Source organism: Pelodiscus sinensis, chromosome 2 (assembly GCF_049634645.1).
Source record: "Pelodiscus sinensis isolate JC-2024 chromosome 2, ASM4963464v1, whole genome shotgun sequence".
Classification (NCBI taxonomy): Eukaryota; Metazoa; Chordata; order Testudines; family Trionychidae; genus Pelodiscus; species Pelodiscus sinensis.
In genome coordinates, this window is record NC_134712.1 from 202,973,770 (window position 1) to 203,001,489 (window position 27,720).

At 41.6% G+C, this 27,720-nt stretch overlaps 1 protein-coding gene across 1 annotated transcript in view; it reads right to left on the reverse strand.

Annotated features, from left to right (window-relative positions):
- Positions 1 to 22,940, reverse strand: part of AHR (aryl hydrocarbon receptor) — a 103,803-nt gene extending 80,863 nt beyond the window's left edge. Inside the window, exons 1-2 of the mRNA XM_075922259.1 lie at positions 22,475 to 22,940; positions 6,584 to 6,771 (exon numbers count right to left, since the gene is read on the reverse strand). Of these exons, the coding sequence (XP_075778374.1) occupies positions 6,584 to 6,771; positions 22,475 to 22,530 (244 nt within the window). The 5' untranslated portion in view covers positions 22,531 to 22,940. The remainder of the gene's footprint in view (positions 1 to 6,583; positions 6,772 to 22,474) is intronic.
- Positions 22,941 to 27,720: the final 4,780 nt, after the last annotated feature.

Here is a 27,720-nt window from a genome sequence, read left to right on the forward strand (position 1 = left end):
ACTAGAGAAGAAGAGGAAAAGGGGGGCAGGTGTTGAGAAGTCAGAAGCAGTGAGGGAAGGAAGAGGTACCAGGAGGGTTCAAGGAATAAGGGAAGATGCAGGTGCCAGACGGATTTGGGGGGGGGGGGAAGAAGCAGAAGGGCAGACAAAGAGAAGGGAGTGGAGGGGAGGGACAGGCCCTAGAGGGCAGAGGAGAGTGGCAGGGAAGGCAGGTAGAGGCGAAGTGTTAGGAGAAGGGAAGGGAGGGGCAGCTACAGATGATCAGCGTGGCTAGAGGAGAGGGGTGGGCACAAGAGGAGAGGACAAATGCAGGAGTCAGAGAGGATGAGGAGGTGGGCAGGTCCCAGTTAGTCTAAGTGGAGTGAGAAGGGCACGAGTCAGGACAGCAGAGGAGGGTGAAGGGTGGGAGGCAGCAAGCACCAGGGGAGCAAATGAGGTGAGGAGGGTGGGAGATATGGCAGCAGAGGGGAAAAGGGAGAGTTTTATAAGATATTTGTTAATAACTTGGGTGCCACGGTGGCACCCATTCAAACAAGTGCACGACCTCAATGTTGGTGCACTAGGCAAAACTCACGCCACTCATGGATGGAAAATCTTAGAGGGAACACTGATCACCACCACCAAGGAAGACAAAGGAGACTACTATCTTACTATAATAAAGTTAACAGAACACCTTTTATTGTAAATCTGCTGAGTTCAATGCTTTCTTTAACCCAGGACTACTGGAATGACTCCTGCAACATTATGGAACCACTACTGCATCGCCTTAATACCTGAAAAGCAAACAAGTGCATTCAAAGCATCTTGTACTCAATCTATGGCTGAATAGTCTGTAAAAGTTAAATGAAAAGATGTATTAAAATACAATTTATTTCTACTTAAGATGACTAAAAAAGTATAAAAATAGTTCTATCTTTCACAGACTTTGCGGACTTCCGTCTTCAGAAAACAGACATCCACTCTGGATTATTTAAACTTGGAAAAATGCAAGTGTTTTCTTTGAAAAAATATCTATTGTTACAGCAAAAACTTGGGTTTCCTTTCAAGCAAGATCATATGATTACACGTTTATATTTTACTTTCCGCAGGAATTCACACACACCCCCATTTGCATCCTGTTATTCATTTAACATTTCCCTTAATTTCAGCATGCTGTGTTAACAACACGACAATCCCAATACTAACTTTTGCATTTAACAGATTCTTTTCTAAATACGTATTAGTTCAGTTAACTACACACAGTATGGTTCTTTCTATTTTATGGGACAGTTTAGAGGACACCATTGCTTTAAACTGCACTTTACATCAGAAAAAGCCTGTTGCAACTTGTACAGTGAAATATACAAAGTCTTTTAAACAGTGAAAACATTAGGGTTACTCCCTACTCCTAATATGCATCTGTCTGAGTCTTAGACACTTATATTTGTTGGTATTCTTCACTTATTAACACTATAGGTGTAAGTCTTTAAATACTTGGATTCTGAGCTAACAACAACAAAATGCTCAGAATATCTCTTAAAGACATATTCACAGTTCCATCTAAAACTATAACTAAAGACACTTGAAGATGAATGACCACAAAAGATTAACAAAATTAACAACACAGATCCTGCCTCTCTTTTCACATCTAACAGAGTTTAAACTAGGATGTAAGCGACTAGTCAAGTCGACTACTCACTCCCCCCCCACACACACACACCTAGTTGTCTCTGTATCAGAGGCTACAAGGGGGGAGCAGGAGGCAGTGCTGGGGAGAGCCGGCTTAAAAGCCAGTTCCCCCCAGCACCATTGGGGGTGGGGGGGGGGGGAAGAGGCTCAGCGGGGGACTCAGCAGAAGTCAGAACTCAGCAGTCCCGGCATGCGCTGGGTCCCAGACCATTGCAGCTCTGCCTTTTAAATGTAGAAAGAACCTGGTAGCTTTTAATACATTTAAAAAGGCAAAGCCGCAGAAGTAGCCGGCAACAACTCGATTATCTTATTAACCACTACTTCATGTCCTTAGTTTAAATTACAGAATAAAATGTGTGCTATACATTTACAAACAACTGTACTGAAGACTAGAATGTCAGAATATTTTTGTTTTTCACTTAGCTGCTGGAATTACAGACTACCAAGCACAACAGGATGAAAATAGAAAAGATGAGGCTTTTTAAAGCCTGTAATTTCGTGAACTGTTGATTTTTAAAATATATTTACACACACAATATTAAATCTATACAAAATATACAAGACACCGTACACTCCATTTCATGCATTACAAAGCCCTTCGATTATGAAAGTAACACTAATTGCCCATTGTAGGATTCTTAAAAAAAAAAAAAAGTTTGAGTGCAGATTTACACACTTCAGTAGAAATTAGATCAGACCCTGCTCACATGACACTTCCTCTTTCCCATTTCTTTTAAATCTTTAAAAACCTTGGCAACATGAACTCTGTTCCTTTATTTGGAAACTGTAAGATCTACAGTAATAAACCTTACTTTAATCTAAGGTAAGCAGAAAGAGTGGCAAGACACCATAAAAGTAAGTTTTTGCAATAGTAAAGTCACCAGCATAAGAAATACTGGTTGAACTTTTCTAGACCACCACCCTCAGGACCTGACCGCTGCCCAACCAGAGAATTTGCTGAACCACGGGAGGTCAATAGTGTCTAGCAGAATTACCAAAACTTCCACTGCTTACTGGACTCTCAGAAGACATTTAGGGGTAAATTAGAGCTAAAGAGCAGCACAGAACACTGAGAGACAGAACAGGTGGCTGTAAAAAAAAACTTCATGGGATCACAGGAAACTTGACCACACCAATGATAAGTGGGCATCCGGCTAACAAAATCATGCCAGACCATGGATGCTGCCGGACCAGGGAGTGCCAGACTAGAGGTTCAACCTGTAATAGGAGTAACCTGAATTTCATGACAGATACCATTTTTCAATGTTATCTTCCTTATAGTCATATCTCCTTAAAATCATTCTTAATATATTCAATCTATACCAAAAAATGATTCCTCTTTTTCCAAAAATATATCTCCCATTGTCAAAATTTTAAGACATCTAAAAGAATTGTAAAATAGCACAAATTGGGGTACATCTACACAGCAGTGTTATTTTGGAATAACTGACCCTCATTTTATGAGGCGTAAGGGAAGTTGAAGAGTGCTCTCTTGGACTTCCTGCTGTGTAGACAGTGCCAAAAGTCGAAATAAGCTGTTTCGACTTAAGCTACACCACTGATGTACCTCAAGTTACATAGCCTATTTTGGCTTTAGCCCTGCTGTGTAGACATGCCCTCAGTTAATTCTAGTTCTGAATATGAAGAAAATTCAAAGTTACTACTGCAACTTGCAGTACATGCACATATTTCTTGTAGATTGAAAATATTCACCACAAATGAATGAAAACTGTGCTAAAGAAATTAAAAAATTAAAATGCAAAAAATTAAATACTAAGCATAAACCTACAACTACTGTTCAATCTCTACATATAATATTATGAACTGGATATATTGTTGTGTGAAATGGCTTTCATTCCATAAAATAGGGCTTTCAGTTCAATGCTAATATAACCCTGCTACAAATCTGGATCTACTTACAGATATGTTACATCAAAAATTCATATAGGCTTTTTTGGTGCCAAGACAACAATTTCCAATTAATCACTTTAAATGCATCAGGCTCTTTTGGTGTCAAGAAAACTGTTTCTAATCAATCACTTTAAACGGATGGAAATGAACTCTACATCCAAATGAGTCAGAGACACTGTCATATGAGACACAGAAGTAGCGGACTGAATACTGTGAGGTTTTTGCCATATTCCCATACAGTATTATTTTGGATCAAGACTCTAAGGCTATGTCTATACTGCGCATTGTTGCGCAAGAAGATATGCAAATAAGGTGCGCGATGAAGAACAAGAAGTTCTTCCGGAAAATAAGCAGCAGAACAGCTCCTGTGCAAGAGGGTTTTTTCGCGCAAGAAGGAGCAGTGTAAACAGCTCCTTCTTGCGCAAAAGCCCCTTCTGCAAAAATGGAGGCTCACTAGGTATGCAAATGAGGCGCAGTGATATTCATCGCGTGCCTCATTTGCATATCTTCTTGTGAAACAATGCGCAGTGTAGACGTAGGCTAAGGGTATGTCTAAACTACATCCCCTTTTCAATAAAGGGATGGAAATTAGGCATTTCAAAAGTGCAAATGAAGCAGGGATTTGAATTTCCCGTGCTTCATTTGCGTAATCGCATCATAGCGTATTTTCGAAAAAGCTTCATTTGCAATTTCGAATTGCCTAATTTACATCCCTCTTTCAAAAGAGGGATGTAATCGAGACACAACCATAGTGTGTGCAGGATTCATACCTCAGTACTCATTTCTGGACTTTGAAAGACCAGGTTCTCGAGCAGGCTGAAAACAGCAATTTCCATCCCATAGGAAATTCTGAAATCTGGTTTTGTCCTAAGTCAGGACAAAAATAAAAATCTTTGAATTTTGAGTTAAACAAAATATTCAGAAACATTTTATTTCAATGAGGCTGAAGTGGTTGTTCTAACATGTATATTATAAATTATAAAAAGAGTCAAAAAACCTTTTTAACCTTTACAAAGTGAAGCATTTTAAAAAATCAGCTGTGAAAGTTTCAATGAAAACTGGTATTTTCCTATGAAACATCTTGAGCTCATCAAAACACAAGCCGGCTGCTCCCAAGCACTCTTTCATACCCAAGGATGGCTCTGAAGCATAATGCTCAATAGGGCTCAATAACATAGTATCACACTCCCCTTCCCGGGTCCAACTGATTTTGACCTAACAAACCAGCCATCTAGGGCAGTGTTTCCCAATTGCTGCTCCACAGAACCCTGGGAAGCTAAGCAAAAGTAAGGGCTCCATGAGAACGCAGCACTCCTCTACCCCCTCTTAAAGTGACAGAGTCTATTTTTCGGCATTTTTTTTTTTTTGCTCGACAAAAATTCTGGTGGGCTTTTTTTTTTGGCTTGACAAATTTTACCCTGGCAACCCTAGGGGTTTCTTGAAATTCTTTTAAGCTGAAAAGGGTTCCATGGCCAAATAAAATTGGGAAATACTGCTCTAGGGGACTGACGCGCGGCATAACTCCAGTTCATTATCTATCTCCATGAATCAGGAATCACCAGTCCCTCACAGAGCTGAATTCAATTCAGTCTGTCTGGAGTTCAACGTATCTCCTTCTGACTCAAGAATTTGGCCTTCAAGGATCCAATTCAATTTCCTTCACTTTCTGAGTCTATTTCATTCCCTGCAGCACACACATGCAGCTGCTTCCTCAAGCCACCTATAGCTTTCTAAGCTTATGTTGTGCTCATCTTGCCTGCCTGAAGAGCTGAGCTGAACTTATTACAAGTGTGCTGAGGCACCATTTCCGGTTAAAGGATCCATTCACTCTGCGACATGAAAAACTGTTCCACCAACAATTTTGTCAAACTGTAGTCCTGAACAGATGTCATATGCCATACTATCCTGATATACTACAAAAGTACTGCATCAACTGTTTTCTCACAGAGCACCAGGGAGGGGTGAGGCTGCGTGGCTTCTGCCTCCTGGAACACCAGGGAAGGGTGAAGGAGAAGGCCACGCAGCAGAAGCATGATGCAGAGTGAGAGGACAGAGAGAGAGAGAGAGAGAGAGAGAGACAGGGAGATTATACATGCAATTAGAGCTTCAACACTGTCACAGCAAGTAATATAAAAATCAATCAGATTTTATGTGGGTATGGTTCTTTTACATTGCTTAGATGATGCAAGAGATATACAACTGGACAGATAAGAATTTCCATAGTGGGGGAAGCTCTCAGCTAATATTAAGCCAACCATTTCATTTTAGCCAAGGGGGCAGGCCAGGGAATGAAGGAACAGCACAAAGCTTTGTTCCATTAATTCTCAACTGGCATGGGGAAGCATATATTGTTGGCCCAACACAGAATAGCTCCAAGAATGCTATAACTGAAACCAAATCTAGCGTCAAAGCTGACCAACCTATAGAACCCTTAACTGGCTCCTTATCTCTCACACACGCACACATGCGCTTTCTTTTGCGAATGCAGAACTAACACAGGAATGAATCTATCTCCATTAGTTTAAGAAATTAGCTTCCACAAACAAGTTAGATGATAAAACAAATTAGGTGATGGGGCTGTAGGTGTTCAATCATTTTATTCATATTGCAGTTACCTTTGCTGCATCAAGGAGAACATCCAACTGATGGAAAAGCCTTCTAAAAAGTATTAAGTTCAACAATTTTATCAAGGCACTTCTTGGAAAAAAATCTCATCTACTCAAAACCTTTGCAAGTTTGAGGATAAGGTCTGGAAGACTCATTAAAGGCAATATTGGTTCCACATGCAAGTTGATTAGTTAAATGAAATATAAATAGTTACATTTGGTTTTCAAGAATCTGGACAACTGATTCTGTACATTTCTGTACATCACCACACAACCTGAAATGTCATTAAAATACAGATACATACACAATTTTAAATACCAAAACAGCTGAAAGTAACATTCAACACCAAACAGTATTTTAAAAGCAATCAATGAAAAATTAAAACTCAATTTCTTACCATCAAAGAAACTTTTGGCTCTCAGGTAACTCACGCTAAGCCTAAGCACAGAGAGTTTATCCAGTTTGGTGATAACATCTTGTGGGAAAGGCAAGAGGCTAGCCAAGCGATCTAACTCTGCATTCAATCTATCTCTGTGTCTCTTGGATGGATTGGATTTGACTCCTTCAGATGGGGATGGCTTTGTTCTGTAGCAAAGACAAAACACAGTATAAATGAATATTTTTTCCTCAAAATGATCATACTGACTTCATTTTTAAAAAAACAGAAAAGTAATAAAGCTTTGCCGTTTTAGCTGATGCCCAACAACACAAATATTTTACATTTTAACATTTGAAAAGGCTTCCCCAAAATGACTTGCATTCTTTAGCAAAAATTAGCTTAGAAGCTAGAAAAAACAAACTTCAGGAGCCCTGTCGGTGCATCAGAGCACTTAGTGAAAAGTGTTTGAAAACTGAGAGATTACATAGTAGTAATCTGTTCTATTGCTTAGAAAAAAGTAACTCAAATGTCACTAGGAATGTGCCAGATACTTTATATATTAATATTTAAGTATATTTATTAATATTGGGTAAAACTGTACTTCTTTCTCCAATTGTTCACCTTTAGTGCAACATTTCTCAATCTCTGATAAATGTCTGTACAGTGTTTAGTTTTCTGCTTAACCATGAAAAAGTTATGACAACTTTTTACACATCAGCAATATGTTTAAGACACAAACATCAAGATGGTGCCCGTCCCAGATATATTCCAATTTGGAAGAGTGACTGGTCAAGATATGTTGAAGAGTTCCTGAAGGAGTCACTATTAGGGATTTGGGATGTGAAGGACAAGTCGACAGGACAGTCAGAAGAGGCAGCAAGAGGAGAGGTCGAAAGGGGGTACTTCAAAGCAGCACCGCCGCTTAAAGCCTGCGGCCAGACCCTGGGCTCCACGTGGCGCTGCCGCTTTGCAACACAATGTGCAGCCTGGGACCAGCGCATGGAGCCTGGGATCAGCTGGGGACTTCCCCACTGACCTCGGACTTCGTGTGGTGCTGTCGCTTTGAAGCGCTATGGAGAGCCCAGTGTTGGACTCCTTGTAGCATTTCAAAGAGGCCTCATGGAACCCTGGATCATCTGCAGAGTCCTCAGATGACCCTTAGCTCTACGCGGTGCTTTCGCCTATGGCTGTTGCTACTCTTCAAAGGCAGAGACGCCCTATCAACTGATCAAATAGTTGGCACAAAATGCATCGACTATTCGATTAGTCAATTAGTCGATATTTAACACCCTTATTAGGGATGCCCACATTTAAATCCTTAAACAGTTAACCAGTAAGCCTAAGGTCACTGGTTAACCTTCACAGTTACATATAAGGTTTCCCCCTGCCCACATCCCCGGGTTACACATTTACAAAAATCCATACATTCTTAGTCACTATAACATCCCTAGTCACTATAATTGCTTTTCATGAAATTTTGTGTATGGAACTACATAAATCAATGAATTACGTCCACTTACAGTATATAATATACTGAGCTCTACAATACTCTTCAACTCTTAACTATTACCACAACATTTGCAGTAAATATGGCATGACAAATTGGTGAAATAAATTGTCCAAAATAAAGCAATAGAGTTCTTGTATGAACTATATTATGGGGTTTATGTATACCCGCACAATAAATTCTCAGTGCTCACTGCAAAATTTCCTACACACAAGGTTGTGAATAGGAAAGAAAAATCAATCTTACCTGAAATTATATCTGATCATTAAAAACAAATAAATTCCAAGTCTTTCAACAGATTGGCTTTGTACTATTCTTTCACCTGACACGTATGCATTTAAAAAAAGATTTTTTTTTTAGAGGGCTTAATCATTGCTTTATTTTTGCATAGCAAGTTTGTAAAGTTATCAGTTTGCTCCTACTTAGATTACCTTTACGTGAATGTTGGATTCATATGATATGCTGTCTGCAAGCTCTGACCATGCCTACATGCTTCATTTAGTCTAAGTAGTCTTGGGATTATTTGACTGAATGCAATACTTTGAAATAAATAAATAAAATCCACTGGCCAGAATTTTTTAAAAACTTCCCCTAATGAAATTTAGATACCACTGATGAAAACAGATTTGTACTGTAAAACAAGATGACAGTTAAATGCATGACAGAGAACTAATGTCAAATAATGAAATACATCGTATGTTTGTAGACTTCTCTTTCTTCTGGTTCCAATTATTGAATATACTTTGGAAGAAAGGCTGATAGAGGGAAGATCAAAAAATTGTCAATATTTATTACTTTAAATCTGACCCTTCCAAATCTACTTTTAAGGATCATCTATTGTTATACCAATATCACGTTTCTACTTGATTAGGGAAAACTTAAAATGTGTCACCTTAACTGTCCACTCTTACTATAAAAATGATGTTGGGCTGCTGTTACGTACAGAAAGGTCGTGTACACCAACCCTTTTCTTACTCAGACTCTGTAATCTGATGGGGCTCTAGAACCAAACACTGACAACATATACATGAAAGTCCCAGGAATAACAACCAACACCATGTTTATAACTTCACTACCATTAAAGTCAAGTTTATTGCAAAAATAAAGCGTCAGCTTCCCGACTTCTCTTATGGAGGTTAGTGGTACAGAAATGGACAAGAGGGAAGAGACAGAAAAATAAAAAATAAAAAAAAATAAAATAAATAGAGGCTATACTCAAAGTTTTTAAAAAAAAACCTCTATGAATAGGTGTGTCCTCAATTATAATAGAAAGTTAAATAAATATCTGGTTGAGGACAGCATTAGTACTACAGATTGAACCTCTCTAATCTAGAACTCTCTGGTCCGAAAACATCAGTCATCCAGAATTATTTTAGTTAGTTGAATGTCCACTTCTCATGGGTATGGCCAAGTTTCCCACAGTCCCATAAAGTTTGTTTACAGCCACCAATCTTAACTCTCAGTGTTCTCTGCTGTTATTTAGCTCTAAATGTCTTCTAAGTACCCAGTAAACAGTGGAAGTGCTGGTAACACTGCTAGACAATATTGACCTCTTGTGGTCCAAAAAATTCTCTGATTCAGAATTGATCAGGTCCCAAGGGTTCCAGACGAGAGAGGTTCAATCTGTAATACCTCAATTATGACCTGTGGCTTTCTAAGGGCCATGCTGAACCCAACATCTGAGGCCACGTGATGTCAGGCTACCTGCAATTGGCATAATTTATTTTTTTTAAAACAGACTACACAACAAAAAGCTTGGATTTTAATATTGGCCAAACAGACTAGACAAGTAACTCAGCATTTCCTTAACAACCCCTATTAACAACAATGAGCCTTACTGAGTCTGAGTGTTAACCTGCACTACAGCCAGTTAATACAGAGGCAGATTTTAAAAAGCATTCTTAAAATTCAATCACTCCAGTTACAGCAAGACTGAAGTGCCCCCACTCATACACTTGCACACTTTTAACTCAGCCAAGTCTGCTATTTCTGTGAAACAGTCTGTAGCCTCCAATTCCTATTAATAAAGTCACTAACCACAATAAAAAAGCAATGTCACAACTAGCTTCCAATGCCATCCTCCCCTTTTTTATTTGGGTATATAACATCTCCAAGCAATCTGACAATCTGAATAGACAGACATGTTAGGGCATATGCTGTACAAGTGATTTTGTTTATGTTCAGATTTGTTCAAGACCTGAAACAGTATATGTGGAGGGGAAGGGGATACAAAAAAAGAGATTGTGTGTGTCATTATTTTAAGTTTTTAGTTATTTTCCTTTTTTCCCTTTAAAGTGGGCCACTGCGTATTGATTTTAGAAACACTGTACACTGGATTTAGTAATATTGAGCTGTAGGACAAATGACCCGTAACAAGAAAAAAATCAAAAATACCATTTGTAATTTTACTTTGATTTTTTTTTTCCTAACACAAACTTTATTTTCTTTAATTTTATCCTGTTCTATCTAGTTAGAAACCAGGGCACAAAGTGACCCTTCTAGGAAGACAGAAAAAATAGAGAAGCCACTAGACAATGAGTAAGGCTCTACCAAATTCACAGATATAAAAACCACATCACGAACAATGAAATCTAGTTTCCCCCTTGAATTCTGGTTTTGTCTACTTTTACCCTCTACTATACTCCTTTATACTATAGGGTAAAGTACATACAACTACACAATGTTTCTCAAACTGGGGGATGCAATCCAAAAGGGAGTCTTAGGACTACTGTAATGGGTTGCAGTATTGCTACCCTAACTTCTGACTCCCTTCAGAGCTGTGTGGCAGGAGAGTGGCAGCTGCTGGCCAGGTACGCAGAGCTGAATGCAACGCCACCGCCAGCAGTAGCACAAAACTTACGGGTGGCAAAGTATGGTATTGCCACCCTTACTTCTGCATTGCTGAGAGTGGACACACTGCCCTCAGAGATGGGTGACCAAAGACTAAGGGCTGATGGCCAGGAATCCAGCTGTGAAGGCTGTACTGCTCCCTGTGCTGGTGCTGCCTTCAGAGCTTAGCTCCCAGCTAGCAGGTGATGTGCTCCAGCTACCCAGTTCTGAATGCAGCTTAGAAGTAATGGTGGTGATACCATGACACTCCCCCTCCCCCTTCACACACAATAGCTTTGCAATCCTATTTTGCACAAGGGACCCCAGTTTGATAAATTCTGATGTTAGAGCTCTACATGTTTGTATTTTGCCATTTTTCAATAAATATTCATTGAAATTTAAGCTTTAAATGTGTGAAATCACGAAATTGAAGATTTTTAAAATGGTATGACCGTGACATTTACAAAAATAGACTGTGAATTTGGTAAAGCCCAAGTAAGGAGAGACTAGGACAATGGGGCAACATTTAGACCTCTATTTGCCATACAGAGTTATACCTATGGGCTGTGTCTAGACTGGCCAGTTTTTCCGGAAAATCAGCCGCTTTTCCGGAAAAACTTGCCAGCTGTCTACACTGGCCGCTTGAATTTCCGCAAAAGCACTGACTTCCTACTGTAATAAATCAGTGCTTCTTGCGGAAATACTATGCTGCTCCCGTTCAGGCAAAAGTTCTTTTGCGCAAAACTTTTGTACAAACGGGCCAGTGTAGACAGCTCAGATTTGTTTTCCGCAAAAAAGCCCCGATCGCGTCCGTGCCAATCTAGATGCTCTTTTCCGAAAATGCTTTTAACGGAAAATTTTCCGTTAAAAGCATTTCCGGAAAATCATGCCAGTCTAGACACAGCCATGGTTTTTAGAGAGAGGATGCAGTACTCTAGGAATTACAGAAAATTATTACTCAGTGAAAATTAGTGTTATGTCAAGATTAATCCTTGTAGATGTGCTTTTTACAAAAAAAGTCCAAAAAGAGGGGGCAGATTTTAAGACTGTTAAAACTGTTATAACAGTAGGCTGCCCTTCCATTCCTGCTGCTCTACTCTTTGGCTACGTCTAGACTACATCCCTTTTTTGTAAAAGGGATGTAAATTAGATGTATCGCAATTACTAATGAAGTGGGGATTTAAATCTCCCCGGCTTCATTAGCATAAAAATGGCTGCAGCGTTTCCCCCCCCCCCCCCCCGCACGGAGCTTTGTCGGAAAAAAGGGAAAAATAAAGCCTTTTCCGAAAGATTCTTTATTTCATAGAGGGATAAGGGATCTTTCGGAAAAGGCTATATTTTCCTCAATATCAGCATCTAGACTGGTACTTTTTTCCGACAAAGCTCTGTGCTGAAAAAAAGCGGCAGCCATTTTTATGCTAATGAAGCGGGGGAGATTTAAATCTTCACTTCATTAGCAATTGCGATACGTCTAATTTACATCCCTTTTATGAAAAAGGGATGTAGTCTAGACGTAGCCTTTAGGTAAACCTGTGAAAGATCTAAATAAACTGAGGGGTAGCCGTGTTAGTCTGAATCTGCAAAAGCGACGAGGAGTCCTGTGGCACCTTATAGACTAACTGAAGTGTAGGAGCATAAGCTTTCGTGGGCAAAGACCCACTTCGTCAGATGCATGCATCTGACGAAGTGGGTCTTTGCCCACGAAAGCTTATGCTCCTACACTTCAGTTAGTCTATAAGGTGCCACAGGACTCCTCGTCGCTTAAATAAACTGAATGGCCAGAGACCCTTGTTTAGTTAGTATCTATGGGTATGTCTACACTACAAAGTTAATTCGAACTAACGGACGTCATGCCAGATGTTAGTTCGAATTAACTTTAATAGGCGCTACACTAGCACTCCGCTAGTTCGAATTTAAATCGAACTAGCTGAGCGCTTAGTTCGAACTAGGAAAACCTCATTTTACGAGGATTAAGCCTAGTTCGAACTAGCTAGTTCGAATTAAGGGGTGTGTAGCCCCTTAATTCGAACTAGTGGGAGGCTAGCCCTCCCCAGATTTCCCTGGTGGCCACTCTGGCCAACACCAGGGAAACTCGTCTGCCCCCCTCCAGGCCCCGGACCCCTTAAAGGGGCACGGGCTGGCTACGGTGCCCATGTCAGGTGCAAGCCTGCCAGCACCCAGCCAGCAGACCCTGCACCTGACATGGACCGAGCCACCCACCCGATGCCCCCCAGCCCTCCCCCTCTTCCCGGGACCAGGCCGGCGGCTCCCGGGAGCTTGCCCGGGACCGCAAGAGGCGGGCACCCGCCTGGGCTAGTGCAGGAAAGCAGCCGGCTAGGGCAGGAGAGCTGCCAGCCTGGCCACCCAGGAGCAGGTGTGCAAGAGAATCAAGGGGGTCCACTAAGACCCCCGACCCTGAGCTTACAATGGCCATCCTGGGTCAGACCAAAGGTCCATCTAGCCCAGTAGCCTGTCTGCCGACAGCGGCCAACCTTAGGGATCCTGGAGGGGATGGACCGAAGACAGTGACCAAGCCATTTGTCTCGTGCCATCCCTCTCCAGCCTTCCACAAACCTTGGGCAGGGACACCACTCCTACCCCCTGGCTAATAGCACTCCATGGACCCAACCTCCATCACTTTATCTCACTTCCCTTTAAACTCTGTTCTAGGTCTAGCCTTCACAGCCTCCTGCAGCAAGGAGTTCCACAGGTTGACTCTTTGCTTTGTGAAGAACAACTTTCTGTTACTAGTTTGAAGCCTGCTACCCATTCCTTTCCTTTGGTGTCCTCTAGTCCTTCTTTATGGGAACTAATGAAGAACTTTTCTGTATGCACCCTCTCCACCCAACTCCTGCTTTTAGAGACCTCTATCCTGTCCCCCCTCCGTCTCCTCTTTTCTAAGCTGAAAAGTCCCAGTTCTCTTTAGCCTCTCTTCATATGGGACCTGTTCCCAACCCCTGATCATTTTAGTTGCCCTCCCCTCTCCCAGCCTCTCTCTTCCCCTCTCCCCCCTCCTTTTCCCAGTCTCCCCCAGTTTTGTTCAATAAAGACAGATTCCATTTTGGAAGACACGTTATCTTTATTTTGTACATCAAGAAGAGGGGCTAGGGAAGGGTAAGTGGAAGGAGGTGAGGGAGGAATGGGGTACGAGCCCCCGATGGGGAGAACTGGGCTGGCTCTGCGGGCTTCTGGGGGTAGAAGCTCTCCTGCAGCCACCCAATTGCCCCCTCTCCCCAGATTGCAGCATGCGGCAAGTGCAGCTGGGCTGATGGCTGAGTAGTGTGATGTGCCCAGTGTGGGTAGTCCGGGCAATCCAAGGCAGGACTGCTTTGCAAGCGGGGCACCCCTGAGAACTGTCTGTCTGGGGTGGGGGTCAGGACCATTTAAGCACAGCCCTCGGCTAGCCTGAGACAGCATCTCCACGCTCTAAGTTCTCCTCTGATGCCCTGCCGGCACTGCTTCCGGCCATCCTTAAGCCCGGTTCAGGGTCCACTTAATGTGGACATGCTAGTTCGAATTAGCAAAACGCTAATTCGAACTAGTTTTTTAGTCTGGATCCGAATTAAGTTAATTAACTAATTCGAATTAAGTTAGTTCGAATTAATGTTGTAGTGTAGACATACCCTATCACAACTGAACCAAAATCCTTCAATATTTCAGTACTTGTGAGATAGGCAAGTGCAGTCAGAGTTTCAAAGAAAAATGGTGGTCATAAAGTAATATTTTAACTGTTTTTTCACTGTTCTTCTATATCAGTCTTTAATCCCATATTTTACTATGTGTGAGTTTAGATTTACTTATGTATCTATTAAAACCAAATACAAACGGCTGTAGCCTTAATTTGTACCATGAGGCCTAAGTAGGTTTCAAAATATACTTTCCTGATTTAAATGTCAAAGTAAATTAAAATACTGTTCTGAATAAAGCCAGTTGCTGAGCAACTAAAGATAAGTGAATATTTATTAGCAGGGATCCTAAAAATCTGTTTGCAATGGGAAAACCCCCCTCAGAATTTGCCTTTTTACAAAGAATACTTTTTCGTTTTTGTGAAAAAGGAATATTAGCTGCATTTTACTGAAAGTGCCAATTTCACTTATTCAGTGTGCACAACCTCCCCCTCTTGTGGTTAATTTTTCCAATGCATCTTAAAATGTACCCTGTTTATTTGATCTAATTGTGACTGGGGCCAGATGGGAAACTAAATTTTGGGATAAGCAGGAGAATTGGCAAAGAGCTTTCTATCCCCCTTTTTGGGGGGTGGGGGGGGAAGGAGGGCTCTAAGCTCCAGCAGCCCAGGGCTGACCACTGGAGCCCCAACTACTGTCAAGCCTGGGTTGCTGGTGGTTCAGTTTATACAGAGAGCCGGACAATTGGGTCTTGGCTAAATGGGGTTCTACTGTATATCAGTAAGACACTGTGTTCAGTAAGGAAACTGAACTTCAGCATTTTGTTTTAAATAGCAAAAACAATTATTTTTATTTTTAGTTTTGTTTTTTTCCCCCCAACATGGAAAACTGGGATCCTTGACAAGAATACTCAACTATTTTACTCCTCTAAAACTAGGGAATCCTGGATGAGATTAACAACACTGGCATAGAACATGCTGCAGATATTTTTAAACCCACCCTTAATGTTACAAACATTGGAGTATTATTTATCATGTATCTGTACTTAGTTCAGACAATTTAGGATGTGTGTAAAGTGTGTCATGTACCATTTTATCTTACAAATGAAACCAAGACAGGCATATTGAGGAATGTGAATAAACAGCATTGAAATGGACATAAAATGCATGGCCTCTTCCAAATTAAAATAGGATGATGTTTCCCTATTATCCTATATATGGAAAGCCATAGTACATTTTTTTCTCAAAAATGTTTATTCACATCACACGCTTTTGTCTATTGCCAAAAGTGATGCATGTTCACCATTCTCTAACAATACCACACTACTCAGCGGAACTAAAAACTCTAAGCATGATTTATTTTTATTCTCCTCCCCCTCCCTCCCCCCCAACACACACCATATTCAACATTATTAATGTATTCAGATTCTAATGTGTGGGATAGGAGCAGAGGATGAAAAGATGGATATCCTCATAGACAGGGGACCCTTTTCATATGAAGATGAGGCAAACCTTTCACCTGTCAACTTTCAAACCAACTTCACCTAAAGCATTGACAACAGAGTTATATTTGTAAAGTATTTTAAATTGAGTATTAGGGATATGAACAACCAGTTGAGTATCCGATAGTCAACAGGCTTGTCGACTAGTCGCTCCCCCCTCCTCCTTGCTGCCTCTATCAGAAAAAGGCAGCAAGGGGGGGTGGGGAAGGAGAAGAGGTGGAGCTTCAATGCAGCAGTGCTGTGTGGAGCCTGGGGCCAGACACCAGGCTTCATGCAGTGCTGCCACTTTGAAACACTGCGTACAGCCTGGAGCCAGTTGGGGTGCCCCCAGGCTGCACTCAGCATTTCAAAGCAGCAGCGCCACATGGATCATCTGGGGAGGCAGCTCTGTACGGCACCTGGGCTCAGTGGGGGAGTCCCCAGCTGAGCCAGGGCTCCACTCAGCACTGCCACTTTGAAAAGCTGTGAGGAACATGGGGCCAGCAGGTGAATCCAGTGTTCTTGGGGAGCCTTCCCCCCACCTCATCATCGCCTATGATCCAGAGGCAGCAGCAGGAATGTGTGTAGTCAAAAAGATTAACTGATAAGGCTAGGTTTATGAGTTAATCATATAGTCAACTCCACACTGACACCTCTATTTTAAATGTATAAGGAGGGCCAGTTATACTCAGAGGCTCGATGTGTGAAAGGGATTATCAATACAGGCAGTCCCCGGGTTACGTACAAGATAGGGACTGTAGGTTTGTTCTTAAGTTGAATTTGTATGTAAGTCGGAACTGGTACATATTTTGGGGGAGGACGGGGAGCTGGAGTTAGGTGGAAAAGACCCTGATTCTCATACAACTTCCTTATTCTAAGAAAAACACATACTGTTTTGATATGAAGGTTTTTTTGGTTGATATTTTAATTAAAAATTGATCATAAGTTTCAGTGTTTCATGCTATATACAAATCTTCCTTTTGGGGTACCTGAAAGATCCCAGTTATTCACTTAATAGTCAGAATCTTTGTTTTTTATAACTAAAAAAAGTTTATTCAATGCAAAGTTTATTCAATAGAATTTGCTACAGATAGTTCAGTGAAATGGGTATTAAGTGTAATCAATAGTCATTGGAGAGCACAGTGAAATATTGATACAATCAAAGCTGTTGTATTCTACTGAGCAGAAAATGGAAATCCCTTCCTGTGAATTGTGTGTGTGAATTTATCCACAGGATTAATTTTAAAGAAAAATTCTGTGTTGGGAACAGGAGTTTAGCCACAGGTGGGTCCTCATTGTCTACTCACCTACTTTGCAACCAGACCCATCCCCTCGGGGCTTACCCTGCTCCGCTCCAGCCAGGGTGTGGGGTTGGGGCTTATCCCCTCTTCCCTTCTGTCCTGCTCCTCCCCATTCTTGCCCACCCACACCACTGGGTAATTTTTCAGCTTCACCTCTGCCAGGCAGGAAGGGACTTGTTAATTTCACATGACACTAACAAGATACTTGCAACTTTAGTGCTGAAGAGGGAAAGAGCTGTTGCTCCCAAGGTGGGGACTGTAACACAATGGGTCTCACTGCCTGCTGCTCCTGCTGTTCCCTAGGAAATTAATTTTTCCGCTCTGGGGTACCCCCTTTTGGCTGGTGTCTTGTTCCCCCCAGCAGATCCGCATCCTCCGCGGCGACAAAAGCCGCTCCGCGTCTCCCTGGTCTGCTGGGGGGGGGGGGGTGCTAGCTCCGCGTCTCCCTGGTCTGCTGGGAGGGAAGCGCCTCCCGCGCCGCCAGAGGTGGCGACAGTGGGGGAGGCACCCTGCACTAGCTGGGTCCACCCCCCCCCCGTTTGTAACTAGGTATCCGACGTAAGTCGGATTGATGTAACCTGGGGACTGCCTGTACAAAAGTTTGAGAATCAAAGTCGTAACCTCTTGTCCTCCACTAGGGCCTATGTATCAATGCCCACCCACGCAGTTGGCAACTTTAACAGTTCATTTTGATTTGAAGACTGCCTACAACAGAGTACAAGGGGAGTCTGCTAGAGTACTGACAATGGAAGTTTTGTGCTAAATCCAACAGACAGGGTAGCTTTTAAAAATCATATGCCATGATTGTGCACAAAGGAAGACTTTTTTTAAGCTTCCTGACCTACTGTGTCTTCACTATGCTTAGAAAATCTAAATATGCTACACGTATTTTATTTGTAATGTCTCTCTGAAAGAAGCAGAGTACATAAATATGAAATTTAAAATTTCAAGTATAATGCTATTGACTGAAATTATTAATGAATGTGCATTGTTTCTAAAAAGAAAGACTATATAGTAACTCTTTGTATTAAGAGGAATTAGAAATAATGAATGGTACCAGAATGACCCTGAAAAGTCCTATCTATCCATGAAGAAAAAGCAATGACAGGAAAAGTATCACTAAGATGCTTCTGCACCACCATATATTAATCCTAGCCTGAAGGGTCACCAAGACAACCAAATAAAATAAATATTTTGGGGTACAATGTATATGAAGAACCCATATCAGTAAGAATTGGACAAAGCCAATCACTTATATTTCTCAGTGCAAAATGAATATCTGAAACCCATGAAATTAGCTTTTGCTGGTATTTTGGTTTGCGCATATATAACAATTAAACTGATTGGCCTCCTTGCACTACCACAACATCGCCACTTGCCCACTTAGTGTTTACTGCATATTTTATTTCAACAAAAAAAGTTAAAGTATAATACATGCAAAATATTTTTATCTAAAGACATAAGGATTAAGTATGTATTTATTCATACATAAGGGGACAAGGATTAAATTCACGTAATGATCCATTTTTAACAAAACTAACTTTTGTGGCTCTTGCATTCCATGCTGTCTGGCAATAAATGAACTCTATGGCTTGTTACATAGGAGATTCCAGTGACTAAAAAAAGCCCAGAAAACTTGAGAATATATATCTGAAAAATTAAAAAACACAACAACAATCCATGGGCCATTACCAAAGCCTTGGTAAACCTTCGTAAACACCCACAGGAAAATGGCCACATGAGAGAGTCCAAATCATTCAATCAATAAAACAGAAAGAATTACAAAGAGAAAAATAAATATAAAAGAAGAAAAGGTTCTAAGAAACTATGTATGCGCCATAATACATAGCAAAATTTAGTTGGGTGAATGTGATGAAATCACACTTTATTTACCATGCATTATTCTGCTTTAAAAAAGGCATGGATATTCCTACATTTAAACTAACTATAGTATTTCTCCAAAAACACTGTCAGTATCTTTTCTTTTTACACATATTATAGTGATAGAGAAGCTCTCTAGAGAAAGGATTGTGTTCCAGTACTCTATATTGACTAGGTAATAGCTCAAGATTTTCTGTGGGGCTCCATCCTATAGAAGGTAGATTATAGTGTTTTTTTCCCTTGAATGGCTACAAATCAGTACCACAATTTTCAATAATTTTCCACCGGAAAAAATATTTTTTTTCCCATTTAAACTTTCTTGTGAACATTACATCATGAAACAAGTAAGAAATAAGTTGTTCACACACAAACGGGTTGTCTGCATACAGACAATGCATCAGTCATCCTCCACTCGGAGTTTTGGAAATGGCAAGTAAATCACAAACACATAATTCAACAAAAATTTAATCTTTTCCTTGTAAGAAAAAATGTTAAAAAAAAGTTACATTACCTGACAACATATAAGTACATCAGCTCTTATTTAAAACCATTTTTTAAGAAGTTTGACATTTGCCTGGAAGAAAAGCTGACTTCAAGGCTGTTATCCCACAAGTGTCCTGCATCTTAATTTGAGGAGAATCAGAGGCAAGTTGGATTTTTTCATAATAATGAACAAGCTTTATAACCTTTTTAAAGGTCAGCTTTGATAATCTGCTGTTACTGTCTCCGCCCCCCCCCCCTTTTTTTGGCCAAGAGTATGAACTTTGATCAGTTTTTAACTGGGCAAATAAGAACCCTCAGGCCTGCAGATACAGTGTTGCCCACAGCTGCTATCAGAATATAGATAAAAAGGCAGTATAAAATTAAACAAAGAAAGGGAAATAAATAAGTAAAGGTAGACTGAACAAACAAAATAATCTTACATAAGTTATTTGTCAATCCATCTGGATAGTAAATAATACATATAACTGTTTTTTAAACACGTTATAAGCCAATACAAAATTATGACTAGATTAAAAACAAAAATATTTAATATTTAAAAAGGTTTATTTTCCCTTTTAGTCCTAAAAAAAGGGAGCTCTTTTATGACAAAGACACCTCAAGACTAATTTTTTTAATTTAATTTCCACTCATATGTTGATTTACATAACAAAGAGTCTTCAGATTCAAATATGGTAAGTGTTGCAAATTAGAATAAAGAATATAAAATACTAAGCAACTTTAGGATCAGACATTTTTATATGAAGGTATAAAAATACTGTAGAAACAGTTTTCAGATCTGATTAGAATTTATTAGCAAACAAAGCATTAAGACCTCTGGTCAAAAAGAGCGAATAGCTATACAACAGATCCTTAAATCAAGATTTGTGTGTGCTTTAAAGGATTAGTCAAGAAAGTATGTAAACAGAGCTGGAAAGTTATTTGCAGTAGGGCAGGTGCTACTGCGCTTGCGCATAACTGTAGGAAAAGTAAGTATTTCCTATATACTTCTATATCTTGAAACAGGGTAAGTATTTCCTATATACTTGTATATCTTGAAATAGGGCAACTATTTCTCTCTAAATTATAGATTTATATTGCTTAACAGTTCTATAACTTCTATATTTTAGCTTGGAAGTGACTAGCCGCATTTACATTAAGTAATTTACTGACACTTCTGCAGAGTTTTGGTAGAAATCATCATATACATTGCTTTTCACTGATTAATTCACTCCACAAACATAACAGAATTTCACTTAAAGCAAAATATCCATGTATAGAAATATTTCAATAGCAGCTGCTGTGGTTGAATATGCATTCAACTGATCCAAAACAGGGAGCTGAATGATATAAAGGAATTTGCTTACTCAAGTATGTTAGAAGTAGTTGTCTTTTCCCCCTCATCAGCTCAGTAGATTACTTCATAAATTTGTGGTTAATTTATGCATCTTTATGTAGTAGATAAATGTGAAAGTTAACAATTTCCTTTAAAATTAATTTCAGATTAAAGGAATCTGCTAGTGAATCAGGTACAGCCTTGGGCCCAATCCTGTCTATACTTGTGTAATAAAACTAGCTTTACTCAGGCAACCAAATAATAATTTTATTTTTTTTAAGATGCGGCAATAGTTTCTGATTTTTATGTTTGCTTGGCATTAAATGAATATAAATTATAATGGCAAAATAAAAAAACTTTAGGAAAAAACTATTTAAATATTCCCAAAACAGGATGACATGATTACACATGATCTATTGTCATGTCCCAAGCACCTTGTCAGAGACATCCACTTTCAGAAACCATCACTCTAGATATATTACATTTTAGGGGGTGGCAGGTAGTGGATCTAAAGTATAAGACTTCATACAGAGTGTAAGTGATTAGTTAAAAGTCACAGTACCAGACAAAATACAGGACTATGTAACACTTTAAAGACTAACAAGATGGTTTATTAGATGATGAGCTTTCGTGGGCCAGACCCACTTTCTCAGATCACCAGAAAGGACACCAGAAAGTACCAGACAAATACACTGCAGCAGTGACTTGTAACCTACACACATATCCAAGTGGGGACGAGAAGGGGCAGCCGTGCACCCAACACAACTACACATACACTCGCCGCAGCGCAGCTAAGCAAAACAAGAAATTGCTCCATCACTGTGACCAACAGGACTTTTTTTTTAAAACTGCATGTGTCGTTTAATTACGTTTTCACAACTAGTTGAACTGGTGGGAGCTCGGGTAGCCATCGCTAGGGACAGCCACCTTAAATGCTTCCTAGTCTAGGTCAGGTAACCCAGCCACATTGAACCTAAAGTCATTTCTTCTTCCTTCCTTCCTCCCCTCCCCCGCACCCAAGTCCTCATTCTCCCTTTTAATCACCATCCTTACACAACTGGGTCATCGGTGCCTGTTCACAACAGGACTCTGAACGTAACTAGCTACAGACTTCCCTGTTGGGGGAGGAGGCTGAAAAGGGGACCTCCCGGAGCCCCACGACTAGTCACGCCTACGCCCAGCGTTGTGGCAAGGGGGCCCCAAAGCCGCCGAGAGGGGAAAAAAGCCCCGCAAAAGCGCACCAGGCACTGCAGCAAACGGCCCCCGGGTAACCCCTGCCTGCGGTGCTGCAATCCCCCAGCTCCCGAGGCCCAAGCGCAGCGGGCTGCAGACTCCCACACGGCGCTGGGGGAGCGGGGAGCCGCTGCGGGGGGCGCAGCCAGGGGCCGGTTTGGGTGAGCCACTGACAGCCCCGCTAGGGCCAGGAGCTTCCCCCCGCCGCCCCTGCTCCGCCCAAGCTCGTCTCTTACATTTTCTGCACCGGCTTCCGCCGCTTGCGACTGGCGTAGGTGACATTGGGGTTCATCCTGCCGCCGCGGCTCCCCGCACCGCAGCCGCGAGTCCCCGGCGAACCCGCTCGGCGCCGCAGCCCGCAGCCGCCCGGCCCTGCCCTGCCCGTCTGCAGCGCGCCGAGCGCGGCTCCGCTCGGCCGAAGGAAGGCGGGAGCCCAGGTGATCAGCGCCGGCGACACCCACCAACCCGCTGCGGCCCCGGGGACAGGTGCGGGGGCGGCCGGGGCTTTCCAGATCCCCCTGCCCGGCAGCGGCGGCTTCTCCTGGCGGGGCAGATGGAGGCCGAGCCAGCAGCGCGCCCCGAGGCTGCCGCTGCAGGGTGCGACGATGCTTCTGCCCCGGTGCGGCCGCCGCGGGCCAGGCAAACGTCTGCCACAGTCCGCCGCCCCCGGCCGCTGCCGCCGCGGTCGCAGAGCCAGCCACCCAGCAGCCCGGCCCCTGCTCTCCACGCCCCGCGGGGGGAGGCTCCGGCGGCGGCCTACGTGAGGGAGCCGCCTGCGCCGCCATGTTGGGAAGGTCAGGCCCGCGGACATGCCCCGAGAGCCGCCTCCCGCTAGGAACAGCCCGCCCCGCACGCAGCTGGACGCCGCCTCGCTAGCGCCGCCAGCAAGGACAATGACCCGGCCCCGGACCTTCCGACAGGCCCCGGCGCTGCTCGCGTCCGGGCACCGCCCGTAGCTCCACAGCAGCGTGAGCAGCCGCCGCAGGGAGGCAGGAGCGGGGTGCTGGTGGGGCCTGGGCCTGCTCTGAGTCCTGCGGTGCGGGGGAAGGAGGGTGGCTCGTGCTCTCCCCTCAGCCCATGATTTCCCCTGTTTCGTTCGGGGTGTCAGAGGCGCAATCAGCCGTTGTGGCTTTACATTTTTAAAGGAAAAACAAAATTATTGCAAGCGATACGGGCTGCTAAAGCGCTCCTCCGTCTTGCTGTTCAGGCACAATTGTGCCCTTTCGTTAAGGGCTGTGAAACAATGAAATCCTGTCATGGTTAAGTGTGAGATTTAAAAGAAATAATTATTGGCGGTTTGTCATACTGTTACATGATCCATGTATTCTACTGGTGTTTATTTATGTTTACATTTGCAGAGATTTCAATTGCATAATGTACAGTGCTCATTCTATATTTTTATTTGCACTGTAAAAAGATAATTGTATTTTTCAGTTCATCTCATACAAGTACTGTAGTGCAGTGTCTTTATTGCAAAAATAATTCCACTATTCCATTAATTCCACTAAATTGCACTATTGTTTTACATAACTGCACTCTAAAATAAAATATTAACATGTCATCTGATAGGGTGGCTGAAGTATGAAGAGGCATATAAATATTTAGCAAGTCTGGCATGTAAATTTACCTTGCAACATTGCCTTCAAAGAATCTCTGTTCTCACTTTCAGGTGGCATTGTAAATAAGCAGGCAGCATTATCCCCCATAAATGTGAAACTTTGTCTTAGCCAATTGCTAACAAGAAGTTAGGACTGACTGAGTGGACTTGTACGTTTTTTAAGATTGACCTTGTTTTGTTTTTGAGTGTAGTTATGTAACTAGAAAATTCTACATTTGCAAACCACTTTCATGATGAAGGAACTGCACTATAGTAGTTGTATGAAGTGAATTGAAAAATACTATTTCTTTATCTTTTTACAGGGCAAATATCTTAAATACAAAATAATATAAAGTGAGCACTATTCACTTTGTATTGTGTTGTAATTGAAATGAATGTTTGAAAGTATAGAAAGGCATCAGATATTTATAATATATTCCAGCTGGTATTCTTGTTTAACAATGTGATGAAAATGGTGACTAATTGCTATATTTTTTTTAAAATCAAGTTATTTCTCTTGACTTAATCACAATAAACTCAAGCAATTAACAGTTCTAACTGCCTATTTTTTCTTCTCCCTTCTACATATTCATTTGAAGAGAAGGCCAATTGATAGGCAAGGATGACAAATAGGGGTAGCTCAGTGTGCAGCAATGCATAGGATTGACTAAAGTAATTGATTAAAGTAATTCAGATCAGCAAGGTTCTTTTCCCCCAAGTAATAATACAGTTTGTCAAAACTCAGCCAGTGGCAGCAGTCTCTAACTAAAAAGCAAATTATATACAAGTCTGTGCTAAAATAAAAACCCTGCTTACTTGCAGTGAAAGAAAAGGACCCAATCTTGCTCCCATTGAAATCACCTGCACAGTTCTCATTGGTTTCCAGGGAAGCATGGGCCTCCAAAAGAGAAATGAATTAAAGAGAAACATATTTTTCTTGCTTTTAGGTTTCCCCAGCACTGTTCATTTTAGAGTTCTCTACTTCAGCCACAAGGAGTGAGAAACTGAGGCAGTGTCTTTGGTGTTGCTTACAGGAGCTTGCCAGAGTGTAAGGATTAAAACAATTGGTAACCCCATCTGCATATTTGTTCTGGGGTTATTAAAACCAACACAGGATTCTGCAAATCTTTCTGTTTGGGTTTGCTGATAGATATAATTAACGATAGTGCATATATTAATATGCTAAGAGTAATTATGCTGTGTAATTGCTAAGAGAATAGTTTAGTGTTTATGCAAATCAGACAGCAAGAATCAACAAACACATGGAACTCTATAACTGCAAAGCTGTACAGTTAAGCTTCAGTAATTCTAAAGCTTCCCTGCAGCTGATTGTCATTACAATATTTGTTCAGTATTGATAGTATGCTCAATTCAGTACAAAACAGAAGGTGATAATAGTCCTTGTACTGAGGAAATTGCAATCTGAATAGCACAAAACATTCTGGTCAATTATCAGTCTTTTTTGGTGACTCAGGTGTTTACTTCTCAACCTATGGGTGTGGCAAAATATAGCAAAGCCACTGTATTGACTTGACAGCTAAAATAAAATTTTAAGAGGCAGCAAATTCCAAAGTGAGTTATAAAACTATATAGAAAATATATTTAGTACATGAAGCTTACAGAAACTTATTGAAAATGTAATATAACAGAATACAAAGTATTTCTTGAGTAGGTTTGTTCTTTTCTCATAAGAACAGCCATACTGGGTCATACCAACAGTCCACCTAGCCCAATATCCTGTCTGCCGACAGTGGCCAATACCAGATGCTCCAGTGGGAGGGAACACAACAGGTAATCCACACGTGATCCCTCTGCTGTCACCCATTTCCAGACAAATTCTCCATTTGTTTTGTCATATTACTGGCCAAACAGACCTGTTTCTCCACTCAAATTGATTGCCATGTCCATGGCAGCTGTTTCCTATTTTATTTACCACCTTCAACTTCTTCCTCAGACCCATTTACTCTTGTTTCTCCCCATGTAAGATCTTACCAAGATTTTTCAAGGAAAAGATCAGCAAGATGCACTGTGATCTCTTTCCTTGCTCTTTTCCCACCTTTTATATTCTTTTCTCTTTTACCCATGACCAAAACTGAGATTTCTTGCTTGTTCTTTTCTCCCTCCATTTATCACGAACCTCCCATTCCTTTCAGCCTATTAAACTGGCATAGCCCTGTTGTAGCCTCCTCCTGCCTTAACCTTTCAATATTATCTAGCTCCTTTCACACTCACTACAAGCAAGTTGTGATCTGCCCTATCCACAAAATAAATTCCTTGATCCAAGCTCTCTTGCAAATTTCCAATCTTCATTCTCTTTTTCACTGCTAAGCTCATTACAAGTTGTTGATACAGTTGTTGACAAACTCCGTTGTTGACTTTCCCTTCGTGAATCCATGTTGACTATTCCTAATCACTTTCCCCTCTTCCAAGTGCTTCAAAATGGATTCCTTAAGGATCCCTTCCATGATTTTTCCCGGCACTGAGGTAAGGCTGACTGCTCTGTAGTTCCCTGGATTATCCTTCTGCCCTTTTTTAAAGATGGGCACTACATTTGACTTTTTCCAATCATCCGGGATCTCTCCCGATCTCCATGAGTTTTCAAAGAATGGCCAAAGGCTCTGCAATGACATTTGCCAACTCCTTCAGTCCCCTCGGATGCATTAAATCTGGACCCATGTATTTCTGTGCGTTTAGCTTTTCTAAATAGTTCCTAACCTGTTCTTTCCCCACCAACGGCTGTCCACCTCCATCCCTTTGAATTAAAGCCCTAAATCAAATTAGCTGTTAAACCTCATTCCAGGAGGAATAACAGCTAATTCGATTTAGAGCTTTAATTTGGAATCCCGTTTCACTGCCGCGTGTAGACGCGGGCAGTTACTTTGGGCTAGTCAATTTCTAAAATGGCGACCGGCCGGGAACATGCTAATGAAGTGCGGGATATTTAAATCCCGCACTTCATTTGCAATTTCGGTCGCCCTCATTAGCCTCCCTAGTTTGAACTAGGGGGCTAGTGTAGACATACCTTAGGTTACCTCCTTCATCCAGTAAGGGCCCCACACCCTCTCTGATCGCTCTTATTGCTAACATGCGTGTAGAAACCTTTCTTGTTACCCTTCACATCGCTTGCTAGCTGCAATTCATATTGTGCTTTCACCTTCCTGATAACTCCCCTGCATTCTTGAGCAATATATTTATATTCCTCCCTACTCATCTATCCAAGTGTCCACTTCTTGTAAGCTTCCTTTTTTTTAAGCTCACCAAGAACGTTCCCAGTAAGCCAATCTGGTCACCAACCATATTTGCTTTTCTTTCTGTGCATTGGGATGGTTTCCTTCCTGTGCCTTCAATAAGGCTTCTTTAAAATACTGCCAGCTCTCCTGGATTCCTTTCCCCTTCATGTAAGCATCCCTGGGAATCCTGCCCATTAGTTCTCTGAGGTAGTCAAAGTCTGCTTTTCTGAAGTCCAGGGTGTGTATTTTGCTAATCTCCTTTCTTCCTTTGGTCAGGATCCTGAAATCTACCATCTCATGATCACTGCTTCCCAGGTTGTCACCTACCTCTACTATTTCCTTCCTGTTTGTGAGCAGCAGGTCAAGCTGTGAATGGCCCTTGGTCGGTTCCTTAAGCACTTGTACCAAGAAGTTATCCCCAACATTCTCCAAAAATGTCCTGGATTGCCTGTGTACTGCTGTATTGGTCTCCCAACAGATGTCAAGGTGATTAAAGTCCCCCATGAGAAGCAGGGCCTGTGATCTGGAAGCTTCTCTCGATTGTCTGAAGAAAGCCTCATCTACCTCATCCACCTGATCCGGTGGTCTATAGCAGACACTAACCACAACATCACCCCTGTTGCTTCTACCTCTAAACTAAGTCATAGACTCTCAA